Below are 19,627 nucleotides of genomic sequence, written 5' to 3'. Positions count from 1 at the left end.
TTTTAAGTTATTCATTTTGACTTAAAAATTTAACAGGATAATATTTGATATTCCTGTGGTAGCACTATAGTAAAACTATGATCACTATTGAAAACAATCTTACCCATTCTCTAAGTAGGAGTTAAACTCTAATTGTGCAAATGTAAATTCTGTGAAAATAAAATAGTTCTATTCTAGCTAGCCTTAATGCTCAGGGTCTGCCTGAGTGTTATAAAATGGAGTAAAAGCATATGTTAGAAGACCAGTTATGATATATAGAACCAAACAGGCACTCTCCTTCATGTGATCAAAAAGATTAAAGAACAAACAAAGAATCATTTCATAACCAGTCAGTCAGTCATAGCTGGTCTTGGAGAAGCCACGCTGGTTTAGAGAGCTTCCTGGATACCTGAAACAAGGGAAAATGTTGATTAGGGTTGGCTTGAAGTACATACCATAAGAGAACCAAGATTTCTCTCCATTTGAGTATTGAAAATAATAATTCTGGAGGTAGATCTGCAAGTTAAATCTGTATCCTATTACTCGTTCTCTCCTTTAATGCTTTCCCTTTTGTATTTATATAGCTTTTTTTTCTGATCCATCATTTTTTCTCTTTAATATCCAGGCACCTTTTTATTAAAATGTTTTGGAAATGTAAAGATAGTTTGTGGAGGGGATTAACTGTGATAATTCTGTAGGTAATGAATGTTTATGCTCAATAAGAACATGCACTAGAATGTAGGTTCAGCACAGACCTTTATTATGCAGTGAAGGAGGTTCAGAGGTTTCAACTGATTTATATTCACTTTACCTTAACTTCTCATTGCACTAGAAATAATAGTTTTAAATAATAAATAATGGAACTAAAAAGAAATAATAGTTTTAAATAAGGCTGTCAATTTAGCTTTTTAACTACCATTTATATCAAGTATTCTTATTCAGTACAGGAAGCAGCTCACAAGTTTTGTACTTTGCTTGTAGTGATTAAAATAAAGTACTCCAGTGACATCTTGTGGCTACCCCAGCATAAAGCCCAAATGTCATTTCCTTGAAGAGATAGTATTTCTTAACCTTCCTAAAATCATTGCCCATAAAATACGTAAGAATAAACCCTTGCATATCATGATGTAATGGAGGGCCACTTTGCGCGAGCTCAGAGAATCACATTAGTTTTCTCTTAGTCTGCATTGTCCCAAAAGAGTAAAAGTATAGATAATAAAAGATCCTTAGGTGGTTATTTTCTAACCCCATGTTCCTCATCACCCTTAGCCCTCCACACATGACAGATTAGAGCTTCAGTCAAGGCTAGGTAGCCAAATGTGTTATCTTCAAATCTTTAGCTTAGACTGAGTTGAGGAGGGCTTTTACTCCTAGTACCCTTCTGGTATTTGAGAATAGTGATGCAGGGATAGATCACTGGTTTCTAGATAATCATTTAGAAGTCACTCAATATTTATTGAGTGAATAAACTTTTCTATGAATCTTCATTACCCATGACTTAAGCTTAAATTCTGTCCTTTATATTCTGAAAACAATAAAAATGTTTAATAATTCTAATTATTTATATTTTCTAAAGCTGAAAGTGCTTTTTTCTTTCAAAACAAGCCAGAAGTTTCCATTTACATTCATTTTAATCTGCCCTGTCCTATTTCTCAGACCTCTGATTTATTCTTCAGTGGCATTCAATCTTATTGCCATCTTTTACCATTCAGGGAAAAAATAGGCCTACAAAGAAAGAAGATTCTTCTTTTACTTGAAGAACCTTTTTTTTCCCACTGTTATTTGTATTGGCTGATACAGAATTTTTAAACTGCATTTCTCATAAATAAGGAGAGAATGATGTCATATATGTGTGTCTTTTCATTTCAATTTCTGTGTATATTTTCTTGTTCCTTTTATATATGTCACCAAACCTTATGTCATCTCACAATATTGTATTTATGGTAACTGAGCCCAATAGTAAACCTGTATTGCTAGCATTAAACCCATGTTTGTTAGGTTAGTATCATTCAGCATGTCATTTCTTTTGCAGACTTCACCTCACCTTACTTCACTTCATCTCTGGATATTCTTCAGTGACTTAAAATGAGCAAATTCTTCCAAAAGTAACCTGCAAAGCATTAAATGTTATCTGTCCCTGCAAAGCTGTTAATATAACACTATATATAGCTCTTGAGGCAAATCATATGATTAGGTTTGAAAGTTTTTTTATTACAAAAAAGGGTTTTTTTAATTTTTGTGTTCGTTTACCTGGACTAATTGGAAACTAGGTTATTACAAAAAGATGTGTTTGAGTCATATCAATGAGCTAAAGGTTTTCTTGTTTTTAGACTAGAAGAAGTGGAAGAAAAATATCTAAAGAGAGAATCAAAACCAGAAGATATACAGATGATTACAGAACTAAAAGCCATGCTTACAGAGAGAGACCAGGTCATAAAGAAACTAATTGTAAGATATTTTATTTTTGGTATAGCCCTGTTATTTATCAATAGACTGTTGTTTGGGAAAACATGGGGAATATTTTTAAGTAATTCTAAATGAAAACGAAAAGTACAGAATATCTCCATTGCATACTGAACGTTTAACATGTCAAGTATTAAATATGTCATTACCACTAAACACTTAATATACCAGTGAAGTATATCTATGTATGTGTATTATACATATAGAATTAGAACTGGCTGGGAAGGAACAGTTAACACATCCATGCACAGTTTAGGAAATCATGTTAATTTCCTAAACTGTGTTCCACCACACACTGATCCAGAGATGCTATATAAAAAGTATTCCATGGTCTCTTGTGGACTCAATAACATAGAGGTGCCAAGGGCCCTGAGAAGGGTGTCTGGGAAGAAAATACAGATTGAACAATAAATAAATGTCCTTCATTAAAGCCATTTTTCCTTAAGGATGAAAAAATATACAAGTGTTTTAAAATTTATAAAACATTTCAGAGTCTTCTAAAATGATATGTCAATAATTAAAATACTGCTTTTTACTGCTACTAGTAAATGAACATTTTTAAAAGTAAAACAAGAAATAGAATCCTAATCACTGTACATGTTCATTGATTTATTCAACTAAAATCTTTAGATATTAACATACAAAGAGAGCATTGAGAGTAGCATTTATTTCTTAAGTCCTTTTATTAAAAGTATATTTCTTGGGCTGCAGTTGTGGCTCAGTGGCAGAACACTTGCCTAGCACGTGTGAGTAACTGGGTTCAATTCTCAGTACCATGTACCAATAAATAAAATAAAGGTCCATTAACAACTAAATATGTGTGTGTGTGTGTGTGTGTGTGTGTGAGAGAGAGAGAGAATTTAGGAAACTCGTCCTGTTTTCTGGATCTAGAAGTACCGCTGAAAACAAGAGGGTAGATTAGGTTCCATAGATGGAACTTGGGAGGAGGCCTTGGGTAAATAGTGTGGTACACTGCTTCTATCCACCAATCACCCAGTGTTGTAAGCATCATACACATGAGCACCGTCTTCATAGATAGCTCTATCTTATAGCTTTAGACTCATGGAAAATTACTATCTTTTCACACATGCAATTAGCAGTTTTGATAAATATATTTTGTGGTCCATAAAGTAGCTATTGGTTTTCCAGTTCTTACTCAGGAGGGGTATTACAGAAGCATAGTTTATCTTCACAGAAGGGTAGGTTTTAGGCATTAAAGAATAAAGAAACTTTCCAAAGCAACACAGTCAGTCACTAGCAGGGCCAGAAATGCAGCCAAGATTGTTTCACCCTCATGAACACCATAGTTCTGTAAGACTTAAATGACAGTCAGTAGTAAATAAGAGGAAGATGAAGGATCTAGTACTGCTAGATTCCAATAGAATCTACTAAAGCACAACCCTAAATTCTCACCCACACTCTTCTACTTGTTGTCCTTACTCATTGAAGCCAAAGACAAAGGTTTTATATGGTCCATTCATTTTTTTCCCCTGTTGCCTTTGATAAAATACAGTGGTATCTCAAAGAAAAGGTTAGATGAGATCAAGTATTGAAGAATAATGATATGTCAGAGAGTCATCTTCATATATAGAAACAACTCATCCATACACACAGGCCCATAACTATGAGTTAGACCAACTCAAACACCACATTCAGCCCTGTGAAACAGAGATGAGATCAAATAAAACACTTATATCTGGTCTCGAATGAAAAGACATTAAGGGTAAAGTTGAGACCCTGAGCATAGGGTTAAAAAGTGTTGAAAACTTACCTACCAGAAACCTTTAAGACACCAATATCAGGTCTAGAAATCTTTGAACAAGGTATATAGGTTTTATACTAAATTTTGAATGAAACAGCATTTATACGTTTAAGTTTCTAAATACTCAACAGAAATGTTGAAAAGATGTTTATAATTCTTTTGCACAGGAGGATAATAAATTTTATCAGCTGGAATTAGTCAATCGAGAAACTAACTTCAACAAAGTGTTTAACTCAAGTCCTACTGTTGGTGTTATTAATCCATTGGCTAAGGTATGTACTATAAACACTGTAAAACAGGGGCATGACTTACACTTGATTAAAAATTTACTAAATTATTTGGAGAGGCAAAGAATAAAAATCTCAAAAAATGATTTTTTAATTTAATAATCTGGCACCAGAATTTATGAGTTCTTTATTAGTTTCAGAATGAAACTGTTTAATATTTATTTGATATGCCTTAAAATATTTTACTAATAAAACCTTTGTTCTATCTTTTTGTTTTTTTGTATTTCCAAAGGAAAAAAAACTACTAACTCTCTTTTTGTAGATTTCTTATCATATCCTTACTGATCACAATCCTTCATGGGGTCCAGAAAGACACTCCAATCTTGGAGACCCATCGCTATCCCTAGCTTAAAGCCTACAGTCTTGGGCTGGGATTGAAAACTCAGTGGTACAGCACTTGCCTCTCACATGTGAGGCCCTGGGTTCAATCCTCAGCACCACATAAAAATGAATAAATAAAAATAAAGATATTGTGTCCATCTACAACTAAAAAAATATTTTTAAAAAAAACAGCCTACAGTCTTAATGGAATTTATTTTTGTTGTCCAGAAAAGGGCTTTAGTGGGCTGAGCACTTGTCTCACATGTGTGAGGCACTGGGTTCAATCCTCAGTACCACGTAAAAATAAATATAGATACTGTGTGTTCATCTACAACTAAATAATTTTTTTAAAAGAAAGAAAAGGACTTTACTTCTTGAGTATCAAAATTAAATATAGCTTATTCTCATACTTTATTACTCTCCTAAGACATATATAGAAGAGCCTTGAAATGGACATGGCTAGATCTTATACTTTCTTTTACCCCAGTTTCCATGCCTCTGATTATCGTGCTTTGACTACGTGGGTATTCAATGAATATTTGTTTAGTTGCAAAATTTCAACATTTTTTCGTCAATTCACCATATATTATTCTGGAAATAAAGCAATGTATATCATAATAAATAAATAAATGTATATCAGCTTCCCAGGAGTTATGAATCTTTGGGGAGAAATCAGTAGTAGAATAAATAAAAGTGCTAATGATAAAGTTATTTTTTCTTCAGATTTTATTAAGTTTCTCATCATGATAATTTCTAGTAGGCCCTTACTCACAAATTTTGCTTCCAAAGCTCTTAAAACTTCTCTGTTAAGAACACTGAACCCATCCTTCTTTTTACAAGTTAAAATGCTTCAAACTTTGAACTTAAAAGTGTTTTGTGCAGTGAAATGACTAAAGTAGAGAAGCTTATAGCTGTTATCTCTAGAACCTTAAATACTTCCTGACTTAAGAAATTATATAGACAGTTCTGAAGAATTTAACAGGTGGATGGATGAATAGAATTATTTTTAAAGTGATAATTTAGGGTTGCATAACCTTTTTAGTTGTAAATCAAAATTATAAGACTTGTTGAATTAAGACATTAGAAATATGTTTTCATTTGTTATTTTATTGGAATGAAAAATTTCAACTATAAAACCATTACTGTAGAACTTCACAAAGGATGCTTTTGATTTCTTAAAAATAGAGTACTTAGTATGCCCTCTGGTGATTAGAATAAGAAAATGCAAGATAGATTTATAAGAACTTCTCAGCTACATTTGATCCCTAACAATGACTTCAGTTTTCCCAAATAGTTCTGAAGAAGGTATTACTCTTCCTTCTTTTTATTTTTTAACAATAATGTTAAAATAGCCTCCTTGTCATACAATCTGTAAATCACAGAATATGACACAAAGGAAAATGTCTAGGTAGTGAGAAAATTACTTTATAATAAGTGAAAGAAAAGTACTATTGTGTACCCTAATTGTATTTTTTCAAACTCAAGTCATTTTGAGAGAAAATCATAAATTTAATTAGCATACATCTAATTATTAGAAAGTAAAAATACTCTAAATATCTTTTAAAATTTTTTAGTTGTAGATGGACATAAAACCTTTATATATTTATTTGCATGTGGTGCTGAGGATTGAACCTAGCCCCTTATACTTGCCAGATAAATGCTCTACACGTAGTAGTTTTTATTCTGCATAACAATATTATACTCATTGATTCTAGAAGTATGAATAAAATATTTTGAAACTAAAAGATAATGATTTGCAAGCTGCTAGGTTTTTGACAGTCTGCAATTGTATTCTTTTTATCTCTATTAATTTTAAAGACTGATTAAAATTTTATGTAAGAGAAACATTGACTGCTGGGCATGGTGGTGCACACCTGTGATCCCATTGGCTTGGGAGGCTGAGACACAAGGATCACAGGTTCAAAGCCAGCCTCAGCAACAGCGAGGTGCTAAGCAACTTGGAGGAAACACTATCTCTAGCAGAATACAAAATAGGGCTGGGGATGTGGCTCAGTGATCAAATGCTCCTGAAAAGACAAGAAAGGGGGGAAAAAACATTGATTACTTTTGTTTTCTAAACTTTAAATTAAAAAAAAAATTATGAGCCAGCCAAAGCTTCTGCCAATTAATTGAGAAATTAAACTGTTTTACAGATTTAATTTTCTTTCCTGAGAAAGCTGTCACAGTGAATTTAAAACCAAATTATCTCTCTGAGGTTTAGGTCTTAAATAGAAATGTGAGATTTGTTTCAAACTACATTACCAAGTATTTTCTCACTCCTTTTTTTTTTTCCAGGCAAGAACTGCCTCCCTTTGACAGATGATTAAAGTTCATGGACTTCTCTTTTAAAATTATTTTTGACTTTATTCCTTCTCCTAATTTTAGCCTAAATCCATGTAACCTGATGATATCTGCAAGACCTACTCTTTCCCCAACTTGTTTCCCTTTTTCCTTCCAATATTCTCTTTTCCTTTCCACATCCTTCTCCTCCCCTAATTTGACAATTAGTGGTTCACAATTAGGAATGAACCTGAATGTTTCTACCTCATTCTTTCTGTCCTGGTAGCATGTCTGTCTTTGAGGATTCCATGTAGATAACACTTCTAAGGATCCCCAGACCACACTTTGGGTAACACTGGTTAATTTTTAACATCCTAATTTAATATATACAAAGCTTTCAAAATTTTCCCATGCCAAATTTACATCTTCTACTGTTGTACTGTTCTTATTTTCTCATTTGTCCTTATGCAGGGACTGTCCTCACATGTATTATTTTTAAAACAGCAAAAGAAGAAGAATGATAAATCACCAACAAACAGGTTTGTGAGTGTTCCCAATCTAAGTGCTCTGGAATCCAGTGGAGTGGGCAATGGACATCCTAACCGCCTGGATCCCATTCCTAACTCTCCAGTCCACGATATTGAGTTCAACAGCAGCAAACCACTTCCACAGCCAGTGCCACCCAAAGAGCCCAAGACATTTTTGAGGTGAGCCCTGTCTCACCAGTTATTTTTTTTTCTTTTCTTTTTTAACTTGAGAAAATTTATCTTCTTACATTACAGAAATCCACTACTCTAGGAACATCCTAAGAAAAGAAATATTACTGTGAAATATTTTTAAAATATTTATATCACCTCTCTAGTGAACTCCCTTTTTATTCTGTTCAAAGAATTTTTTTTATTTTACTGTCAATCCATTTTCAAATGATGGAAGAGGTGTTCATGTAATTCACGTATTTAGCATTTTAATATTTATGGATGAATTTGCTTCATTTTTAGTATTATCACCAGTTTTTTATTAATAATCTATCCTTATTGCAGAACTTTAAAATAATTTTTATTAGTTGGTTTTGTTTCTTATATTTTTTCTTACCTGTTTACCAGACTTTTTGTATATGAATCTCTGTAGAACTATTGATTAAATGTATTAATGAGTTAATTTTTAAGTGAAGTGCAGCTATCCAGCCATTAGATAAAGGCAGAAAAATGCATTTGTTTTATGCTCACCTTACTACAGCTTTTTTAAAGCTCCTTTAAGTTCAATATTTTCTATTTTTATAATTTTAAATTTTAAAGACTGTGAATGTCAGGTAGTACCACTAATAAGAGTCTTACAAGTAGAAGAGTTTTCTTTAAAACTAAGTGATTTATGATGTAGCTAATGACTAATTTTAAATAGTGAAAAATAATCAAATAACATCTCTGAATGTGACTTCTGCTAAATACTTTGTGTTGCTTATTTTCCTTTGTGCATGGGTACGTTCAGGTATCAGTAAGATGCATGTGCATGAGCTCAAGGAACATGACTACTGGAGTTTCCATTACACATTGTTGCGTGCCTTGTAATTTCCCCCAAAGACGGTAGGGATTCTTTTTTTTCTCAAGTAACCTGAAGAATCTTTAGTTAAAATTAAGATAGTATAAATTACGTAACTTTGAAGACAAAGACTATTTTTAAATGCACTCCTTTTCTTGGAGTATCTGCTTATAGAATTATGAAATGAAAGTCTAATATAAATATGCAAATAGTAAAAAATACTATACCTTGACTTAGTTACTTTAATTCAATTATATATAAGGACATATCTGTGAAAATCAAATGTTTTTGTCAGATTCTGAAATTTTAATTAACTAAAGGGATAAGGTGCTCAAAGAGAATGTTATTTTATTCTCTCTTAATTCCCACAATTTTTCCAGAAATTTTTTTCAAAGGTGACATTATTTTTCTCAATTTTTTTTTTTTTTTTAAATATTTGTGATGGGGCTCCTCCTTAACTGACTGATGCACTCTGGCCCTCTCATGAGTGGAGAACTGATCATAGTGTAGAGGGAGTAGCAAGTCATTAAAACATAGCTTCTGACATGGGGAACCAGTTGGGAAAATCTACATTGATATTTTATGTGCTTTTTCCCTTTATTTTGCAAAACCTCTTAATGTTGGGTTACATTCTCTCTTTTTTGTGAATTCAGTCCTCCTCCGAGTGAAGCTTCCCCAGTGGCTTCTCCAGATCCCCAGCGCCAGGAGTGGTTTGCCCGGTACTTCACGTTCTGAAAGAATTGTGTTGACACAGCTCTGTGTGGACTGTTACTAAGAGCATGACTTTATACAAATCCTTATGTGAACAGGCTTTCCTGGTCAAACACTGTGAATGAGAAAGTATTTGTTTTCCAATTTAAAAATCCACTGTATTTCCTGTCATATTTATTGGAATCACTCTATAAGGTACTATATTATGTGTGTAATTATAGCAGTTATTTTTATTTGAGATGGAAGAGTCTTTAATCTTTGTAATTACTGCATAATAAATTTTGTTAAAACAAACAAGAATTCTTTCTTTTTTTCTATTAAATTTGCTTCCATTTTTAAATACTTTTTAAATTCCAAGTGAGACTTAACAAAAAAAGTATATTGGGCTGGGGATGTGGCTCAAGCGGTGGCGCGCTTGCCTGGCGTGCGTGCGGCCCGGGTTCGATCCTCAGCACCACATACAAAAACAAAAGATGTTGTGTCCGCCGAAAACTAAAAAAAAAATAAATATTAAAATTCTCTCTCTCTCCCTCTCTCTCTCTCTCTCTTTAAAAAAAAAAAAAGTATATTGCATTAATGATTATGAAATCAAGTTATTTGACTATTAATTATAACAAAATGTGATAATTCATTATTATGTATAATTTTAACTAAATTGTTCAAATTTAGAAGGCTAGAATTGAAGCATTTGTGTAAATTCTGGACTTTGAAGAATGTAAAATAAAACATTATTTTAGTAATGCATATTTTTGAAGAATCTGGGTGAACTTGATGAATACAAATAATACATGACCAATGGGTGATTATAATAATGTTAAATACCAACTTTTTAAAAATGGTTACATAATAGCCTGTGCTAAGGAGCAGTGTAAGGATTATCTCATTTACACCTCATAAAATCCTGAAGGAATAAACCATTGCCTATGAGTTTGCACAGTTGATAGCTATCTCTGTTATTTTCCTGGAAAAATGTTTCTACAAAATACTTAATTTGAATTGGGGTTTTCTTTCCCTTTAACTAAAAAAAAAAGAAAAATGAGTTTATGCTTATTGTATTTATTTATATTTTAGATTTTAAATATTTTAAATATTTTTATTATAATTATACATAATATGAGGGTTCATTGTTACATAGTTATACATGTTCACAATATAACCATATGATCTGATTCATATTGTTGCCCAGAATTTCCCCTTTCCCTTCATCTTCCCCCACCCCCATTCCTTTCCTCTACTTTACTAGTCTCTCTATAATTTTTGTGAGATTCTCCCACCTACATTTCCTTTTCCTTTTCCTCTCCACATACGAGAGAAAACATACAACCCTTAACTTTCTGAGATTGGCTTATTTCACTTAACATAATGCTCTCAAGTTCCATCTATTTTCCCACAAATGACATAATATCTTCTTTATAGCTGAACAAAACTCCATTGTGTATATGTACCACATTTTCTTTATCCATTCATTCATGAAGGACACCTTGGTTGGGCATATATCACTATAATATGATGACTTTAATTCTTTAGGATACCAAGGAGTTATATAGATGGGTTATATGGTGGTTCCATTCCAAGTCTTTTGAGGAACCTCCATATTGATTTCTATAGTGGTTGTCCTAACTTATAATTCCACCAGTAGGGTAAAACTTCTCCTTTCTCCCCATATTCTCTCCAGCAATTTTTTATTGTTAGCATTCTCAGTGGTTGCCATTCTAAGTGTGATTTGCATTTTCCTAATTTGTTTGCATTTCCCTAATTGCTAGAGATGTTGAACATGTTTTTATATTCTTGTAAGCCATTTTTATTTCTTCTTTTGAGAAGTGACTGTTTAGTTAATTGGCCCATTTATTAATTGGGGATTTTTTGTATGTAGCAACTTGTTTTTGTTTTGTTTGGGGAGGTTTACTTAATTATATATTTTTCAGTACTGGGGACTGAACTCAGGGGCACCTTACCACTGAGCTACATCCCTATCCCTTTCTATTTTTGAGACAACATCTCACTAAATTGCTGAGGTTGGCCTTAAACTTGCAATCTTCCTATCTAAGCCTTCCAAGTTGCTGTGATTACAGGCTCACTTAGGTGAACTGCAGGCATGCCCTGCTGGGTGGTAATTTTTTTTTTGTATATATATATATTGTGGATGTTAATAGCTAGCAGATTTTTTCCCTTTCTGTAGGTTCTCTATTCACATTCTGAATTGTTTCCTTTGCTGTGCAGAAGCTTTTGTAATTTGGTATCATCCATTTTTATAAGTCCTGGTATTATTTCCTCTGAGCTTTAGGGAATCTCACTGAGGAAGTTGTTGCTTTTCCCTAGATGTTGGTATGTTCACCCTATTTTCTTCGAGGAGTTGCAAAGTTTCTTTTATCTTTATATTACTTTTGGTAATATGGCCATATTAACAATATTCTCATATCCATGGACATGGGAGTTCTTTCCATATTCTAGTATCTTCTTCAGTTTCTTTCTTCAGTGTTCCACAGTTTTTATTTAAGAAGTCCTTCACCACCTTGAATACATGTATTCCTAGGTATTTTTTTGTTTTGTTTTGATGCTATTGTGAATGTAATCATTCTCCTGATTTCTTTATCAGATTAATTTTAGTTTGAAGTCTGCTTTGTCAAATGTCACAGTAGCTAATCCTGCTTGTTTGGGGGCTCCATTTGCATATTATAATCAGTCTCTATCATTTAACTTTCAGCCTGTGGCTATCATAGTTGGGTTTTGTTTTTTTAATCCATTATTCCTACCTATGTCTTTAATTGGAGAGTTTAGACCCTTCATATTCAGTGTTATTTATTTATTTGTTTGTTTGTTTGTTTATACTGGGGATTGAACCCTGGGACACTCAAACACTGAGTCACATCCCCAGCCCTTTTTATATTTTATTTTGAAACACGGTCTTACTAAGTTGGTTAGGGACTCACTAAATTGCTGGGCTCACTTTGAACTCAGAATCTCCTTCCTCTAGCTGGGATTACAGGCATGCTCCACTGTGCCTGGCTATGCAGGAAGCAATAAACCAACTTAAAAACTCAAATGAGAATACTACCAGCAGAGTAGATCACTTAGAAGATAGAACATCAGACAATGAAGACAAAGTATTTCAACTTGAAAAGAACATAGACAGCTCAGCGAGACTCTTAAGAAACCATGAGCAGAACATCCAAGAAATATGGGATAACATTAAGAGACTAAACTTAAGAGTCATTGGGATACAGGAAGGTATAGAGGTCCAAACCAAAGGAATGAGCAATCTGTTCAACGAAATAATACAAGAAAACTTCCCAGACTTAAAGAATGAGACAGAATCCCAAATCCTAGAAGCCTANCCTTCTTGGTCTATTCCCTAAAGACCTAAAAAGAGCATACTACAGGGACACTGCTACATCGATGTTCATAGCAGCACAATTCACAATAGCAAGACTGTGGAACCAACCTAGATGCCCCTCAATAGACGAATGGATAAAAAAAATGTGGCATTTATACACAATGGAGTATTACTCTGCATTAAAAAATGACAAAATCAGAATTTGCAGGGAAGTGGATGGCATTAGAGCAGATTATGCTAAGTGAAGCTAGCCAATCCCTAAAAAACAAATGCCAAATGTCTTCTTTGATATAAGGAGAGTAACTAAGAACAGAGTAGGGTCGAAGAGCATGAGAAGAAGATTAACATTAAACAGGGATGAGAGGTGGGAGGGAAAGGGAGAGAGAAGGGAAAATGCATGGAAATGGAAGGAGACCCTCAGGGTTATACAAAATTACATACAAGAGGAAGTGAGGGGAAAGGGGGAAAAAAAACAAGGGGGAGAAATGAATTACAGTAGATGGGGTAGAGAGAGAAGAGGGGAGGGGAGGGGAGGGTGGATAGTAGAGGATAGGAAAGGCAGCAGAAAACAACAGAAACTAGTATGGCAATATGTAAATCAGTGGATGTGTAACTGATGTGATTCTGCAATCTGTATACGGGGTTAAAATGGGAGTTCATAACCCACTTGAATCAAAATGTGAAATATATATCAAGAACTATGTAATGTTTTGAATAACCAACAATAAAAATTATAAAAAATATAAATAAATAAATAAATAAAAGACTGTTCTACAAAAAAAAAAAAAGAACTTTAGGAGGTATCAAGTTACCTTGTTTTTCCTATTTCTTGTATTCCTGTGCTGAGTTTTGTGCATCTGTTGAGATGAAATTCTCTTCTATGGTTATGTGTATGTTTTTAGGACACACTTCTCTTGGCAAAGCACTCTGGGATACCAGGTATTTATGAATTTTTCAATTCATTTCCAAGTGGGTTGTATAGTATAGTTTTCCTCCTAGTTCTTTGGTGATTATGAGTATATTTCAATACAGCATGTGCTGTGTCAGAGTTTGAGGATCCCACTTTCCCTATGGGTCTCACAAGAATGGGATTCATGGGCTGAGATTGTAGCACAGTGGTAGAGTGCTTGCCTAGCACATGTGAAGCAATGGGTTCAATCATCAGCACCACATAAAAATAAAGAAAAGTATTGTGTTCATATACAACCAAAAAAGAATGGGATTCTTTTTTCAACTAGTCTTGTATCCAGCAAGGTGTATGAGGTACACCTGCTCTTCCTCAGTTAATAATACTATATTCCAAAGGGATATGGAAACAATATACATTGAGACCCCTCATAGTTGTGGTGCCCATAGTCTTTGTGTTTCATTCTGTTTTTGCTGTAGAAGTGGATGTCCATGAGGAGGACCTAAGGACCTCTCCTTAGGGGTTTTTGTCTCCCCTGTTATTTGCATTAAGGTATTATTGAAGTTTGAGTATAGTTAGTGTGTGGACCCAGGTGCAGTTTCTTTTGGCTGGGTTTTGGGTGTAGTTCAGCAGCAGAGTCTCTACCCTGTGAACTGGTAGTACACCTGACAGAAACGGGAAACAAAAGCAAAAAATCAGTAAACAATATATACCATTAAAATAAATACCAGGTGCCTAATATGGCACCTACAATACTAATTACCACAAAAATGAATGACAAGATCAGCAGATGCCTACAGCAACATCAATAAATAGCTATGAACTTGTTCTGGCATTGATGTAAATCACAGGTGGCAACAGTGCCATCCACGTTACTAACAACCACAACAATATGAATGGTGGGGGCAGAAATTATATAAACCAAATAGTTCTAAAAGATGGTAAAATACAGTTCATTAAGAGAAAAGAAAATGTGACCTAAACCTACTCACACCCCTAACACTACATCAAAACACAAAAGCCCTTACACATAGAATCATATACATTTACATGAATATTCATAGATATTTTTACAGGTACATTTGTAAAATCACCTATAATATCATACAATAATATATTTTCATGTATTAATCAATAGCCCAGTTTTAATACAATATATCAGCATAAAGCTAAAACAAAACCTATCCATTTGTGAAATATATACATTTGTATAAGTTTTCCTACATAATTTCACATATATTTTCATTTTTTATTCAAATACATAGTTACACATGTTCATTCCCTAACCCTAACGATAGCCTTACCCCTCACCCTACTCCCATTCCTAATACTACGTCAAAAAACAAAAGCCCATGTATAATCATGTACGTTTATATAAATATTTGTATTTGGCAGGTACATTTATATACTGACAAATAATATCATATATATTAATATATTTTCATGTATGAATCCAAGGCACAATTTTAAACAACATTGGGCCCTACAACTAAATTTACTTCCATCACTATAGTACATCAAAACACAAAAGCCCTTACCCATATAATCATGTATATTTTTGTTTATATTAATGGATATTTTGAAGGTACATTTATATACTCACCATTAATATCATGTATAATACTATATTTTCACATATGAATCTATTACCTAGTTTAAACCAAAATATCTGCACAGAGCTAGACTGACTCATTTGTTCATGAAAATATATAATTGTATAGGTTTTCCTACATAATTTCATGTCTATTTTCATTTTTTATTTAAATATATGCATACACATATTTTTACCCTAACCCTAGCCTTACCCACAAACCTATTCCAACACCTAACAAAACATGAAAACACAAAAGCCCTTACATGTATAATCATGTGCATTTATGTGAATATTCATATATATTTTGCCAATTTCATTTATATACTCACCCACAGTATCATATGTATTAATATATTTTCTGTATTTTCACCTGTGAATCCATGGCCCAGGTTTCAACCAAAATGTCATCATGGATTTAGACCAAAACCTATCCATTTGTGGAAACATGTACATTTGTTTAAGTTTTCCTACATTATTTCACGTATATTTTCATCTTTTTATTAAATATGTAGTTACACATGTACATTACCTAACCCTAACCATAGCCCTACCCCTAAACCTACTCCCATGCCTAACACTTCATCAAAACACAAAAGCCCTTACATGTAAATAATGTACAATTAAAGGAATATTCATAGATATTTTGCTAGGTACATATATATACTCATCTATAATATCATATATGTTAATATATTTTCACCTGTGAATCTGTGGTTCAGTTTTCAACAAAAATGCCAGCACAGAGCTAGACCAAAACCTTTATTTTGAAAGCATATACATTTATATAGGTTTTCCTACATGCTTTCACATATATTTTCATTTTTTATTCAATTATATAGTTAAACGTGTTTGTTCCCTCACCCTAATCCTAGGACTACACCTAAACCTATTCCCACCCCTAACACTACATCAAAACAAAAGCACTTTTACATATAATCTTGTACATTTATGTGAATATTCATATATAGGTTACTAGGTTCATTTATATACTCACCTATAATATATATAAATTTATTTTCAAGGAAGCATACAAGGCCCAGTTTGTTTGTGGTGAAACAAATATTTCACCACAGAGCTAGACCAAAATCTACCATTTGTGAGAACATATATATTTGCAGAGGTTTTTCTACATAATTTCAAATATATATATATTTTTTTAATTTAAATATATAATTATAAATATTTGTTCCCTAACCCTAACCTTAACCCTACCCCTAAATCTATTCCCATACCTAACACTACATCAAAAACCACAAGCCCTTGCACAGATAATCATTTACATTTATATGAATATTCATCGATATTTTACCAGGTTCATTCATATACTCACCTATAACATATATATTAATATATTTCAATGCAAGAATCTATGGCCCACTATTAAACCACTATGTTACCTTAGAGCAGGACCGAAATCTGTTTGTGTGTGTGTCTCACACACACACATATATATGTATATATATTATGTAGGTGGATATATATATATATAGAGAGAGAGAGAGAGAGAGAGAGCCAGGTTCATTTATATATTTACCTATAGTATCACATACATATATTCCTACATAATTTCACATACATTTTTATTTTTAATTCAAATACATAGTTATACTTGTTTGTTCCATATTCCTAACCTTAGCTTTATCCCCAAACCTACTCTCACTCCTAAAACTCCACCAAAATGAAAAAGCCCTTACACATAAAATCGTGTACATTGAAATGAATAATCATAGACATTTTTAAAGGTAAAATTGTATATTCCCCTGTAATATATATATTTATATATTATCACCTATGAATCCATGGCCCAGTTTTAAACCAAAATGTCAGCACTGTGGTAGACTGAAACCTATCCATTTGTGAAAACATATATGTTTATATATGTTTTCATACATAATTTCACATATATTTTCATTTTTTATTCAAATATATAGATGTACATGTTTGTTCCCAAACCCTAACCCAAGACCCCCTAAACCTACTCTCACAACAGTACATTAGAATGCAAAAATCTTACAGGTATAATCATTTATATTTATATGAATATTCATAGATATTTGCCATGTACATTTATATATTCAGCTATAACATCATATATTTTCACCTATGAGTCCATGGCCTAGTTTTCCACCAAAATATCAGTATGAAGATAGAAACCTATCTATTTTTGAGAACACAGACAAATAAGTTTTTCTACACTATTTCGTGTATATTGTCATTTATTTATTCAAATATGTAGTTATACATGTTTATTCCTTGACCCTAACTCTAGCCCTACCCCTAAAGCTACTCATACATGTTTATTCCTTGACCCTAACTCTAGCCCTACCCCTAAAGCTACTCCAGAATACAAAAGTACATCAAAACCAAATGCCCATACAAATACAATCATTCACAATCACGTAAATATTCATAAATGGTTTATCATGTATATTTATATACTCGTCTATAATATCATTTATAATAATATATTTTCAATTAGGATTCCATGCCAAGTTTTCAGCCAAAGTGTCAGAATGAAGCAAGTCCAAAACCTCTCTGTTGCCGGGTGTGGTGGCGCACACCTGTAATCCCAGCAGCTCTGGAGTCTGAGGCAGGAGGATTGCATGTTCAAAGCCAGCCTCAGCAATAGGGAGGTGCTTAGCATCTCAGTGAGACCCTGTCTCTAAATAAAATACAAAATAGGGCTGAGGATATGACTCAGTGGTCAAGCGACCCCAAGTTCAATCCCCAGTACCTCCCTCCAAAAAAACCTCTCCTTTGAGTAGAACATATTTATTTATATTGGTTTTCTTACATAACTACATGTATTTTTCTTATTCAAATAAGTATTTACATGTTTGTACCCTACCCCTACCCCTAAACCTACGCCCACTCCTAACTCTACATTAAAATGCCAAAGACCTTACACTGATAATCATGAACATTTATATGAATATTCATAGATATTTTTCCATATACATTCATATACTCACCTACAATATCATATATATTTATATATTTTTGTTACTGCCAGTTACCAGTGACAAGTTCTGCCTCCCCAAACATTGAAGTCTGTACCAGAGAAGCACTGAGGTAAGCGTAAAAACCAAGTTTTCTTTAAATCATAGTAACACAGACTTCTCCGTGGAGGAAGAAGGGGACCACAGCTGGTATCCTCATATCCCAAGAAGTGGGAGGATCCTCCCCCTTTTAAACCTCTTACATTTTCTTTGTTCTCCTTCCCTCTTCCCTGCTTATCTCTCCCCTTCCTTTCTCCATCCTGTGTACTAGGTCTGGGAGATGCCGGTAGAATGGCCAAAAGGAGAAGACGACGTGAATTTGGTGTCAACATACCTTATATACAAACAGAGATATGATAAACTGTGGTATAAAGGTGTATTAAGAATTGCAATGCAAAAAAATCAATAAGAGAGCTCATGTATAATGGCATAATCTGGTATGAACATACTTTATATAACTTTGTAGTTATGAAAAATTGTGTTTGAATGGATAATAATGAATGTAATGCATTCCACTATTGTCGTGTATGAAAGAAATAAAGAAAAAGAAAGAAAGAAAAAGAAAAAAAAAAGGTGAGAAGTCGACGGACTGGAAGGGCCAAAGGTGAAGTGATCCCAGGCAGGAAAGGAGCGGCAGCCCAGGAGACATTAATTAATAGCATTAATTAACCTGTTGTGAGGAACAGAATAGGCAGGTAACCTTGGTGATGGGTGAAAGACTCTGAAAGGGTCAGCATTTCATTCACTCAGAGGCAGTCTCCAACTTTCCAGACCCAACCCATTTTTTATCTCCTCTTTCTGACCCAATTACCTGTCTACAATAACTGCCTATCTTTCGTTCTTGCTTCATTTTCACCTATGAATCCATGGCTCAGTTTTAAACCAAAATGTCAGCACAGACATACAGTGAAACCTGTTACTTTGTGACAACATGGACATTCATATAGATTTTCTCCATAATTTCAAGTACATTTTCATTTTTATACTCAAATATATAGTTACCCAAGCTTGAAACCCAACGCTAAACATGGCCCGATTCCTACATCTTCTTCCTCCCCTAACACTACATCAAACCACAAAAGCCTTTACACCTAAAGTCATGTACATTTACATGAATATTCATAGATATTTTGAGTTTCATTTATATTTTCAACTATAATATTATTTGTTTATTTTTCTGTAGATTTATACTATTTTCCCCTCTTAACAAAGAGTACTAAAGAGTATGCACAATCAGCCATAATATGTACATAGTCTCAATGTCTCCAGTTATTTTTTTTAAACATAAAATAATACCTAATGTTAGTACCTAGTTTTTCTAGTAGTCATTAAAATTTTAATTCTTTTCCTTGAATTATATTTCAAATCATCTCAGTCTCGTTTTTTTGTAATTCCATTTTGTTGTTCTTTTAAATACACACACACATACACACACATAGAAATAAATAAATATA

The 19,627-nt window shown here is 33.2% G+C and overlaps 1 protein-coding gene across 7 annotated transcripts in view; it reads left to right on the top strand.

Annotated features, from left to right (window-relative positions):
* The window catches only part of Fam184a (family with sequence similarity 184 member A), a 121,613-nt gene extending 111,984 nt beyond the window's left edge, over positions 1-9,629 (top strand). For 3 of the 7 annotated variants that reach the window (XM_048795397.1, XM_048795354.1, XM_048795496.1), the window contains 4 exons: positions 2,310-2,427; positions 4,372-4,476; positions 7,564-7,799; positions 9,282-9,629. In XM_048795397.1, the coding sequence (XP_048651354.1) occupies positions 2,310-2,427; positions 4,372-4,476; positions 7,564-7,799; positions 9,282-9,363 (541 nt within the window). In that variant the 3' untranslated portion in view covers positions 9,364-9,629. Of the gene's footprint in view, positions 1-2,309; positions 2,428-4,371; positions 4,477-7,107; positions 7,800-8,577; positions 8,673-9,281 lie in introns of those variants that run through there. The other 4 variants (XM_015500756.2, XM_048795460.1, XR_007344403.1 and 1 more) reach the window with 3 other exon arrangements.
* Positions 9,630-19,627: the final 9,998 nt, after the last annotated feature.

The sequence above is a fragment of the Marmota marmota genome, unplaced genomic scaffold (genome assembly GCF_001458135.2).
Source record: "Marmota marmota marmota unplaced genomic scaffold, marMar, whole genome shotgun sequence".
NCBI lineage: Eukaryota > Metazoa > Chordata > Mammalia > Rodentia > Sciuridae > Marmota > Marmota marmota.
Note: the sequence above shows the minus strand (reverse complement) of the source record. Positions and strands in the feature narration are given on the sequence as shown.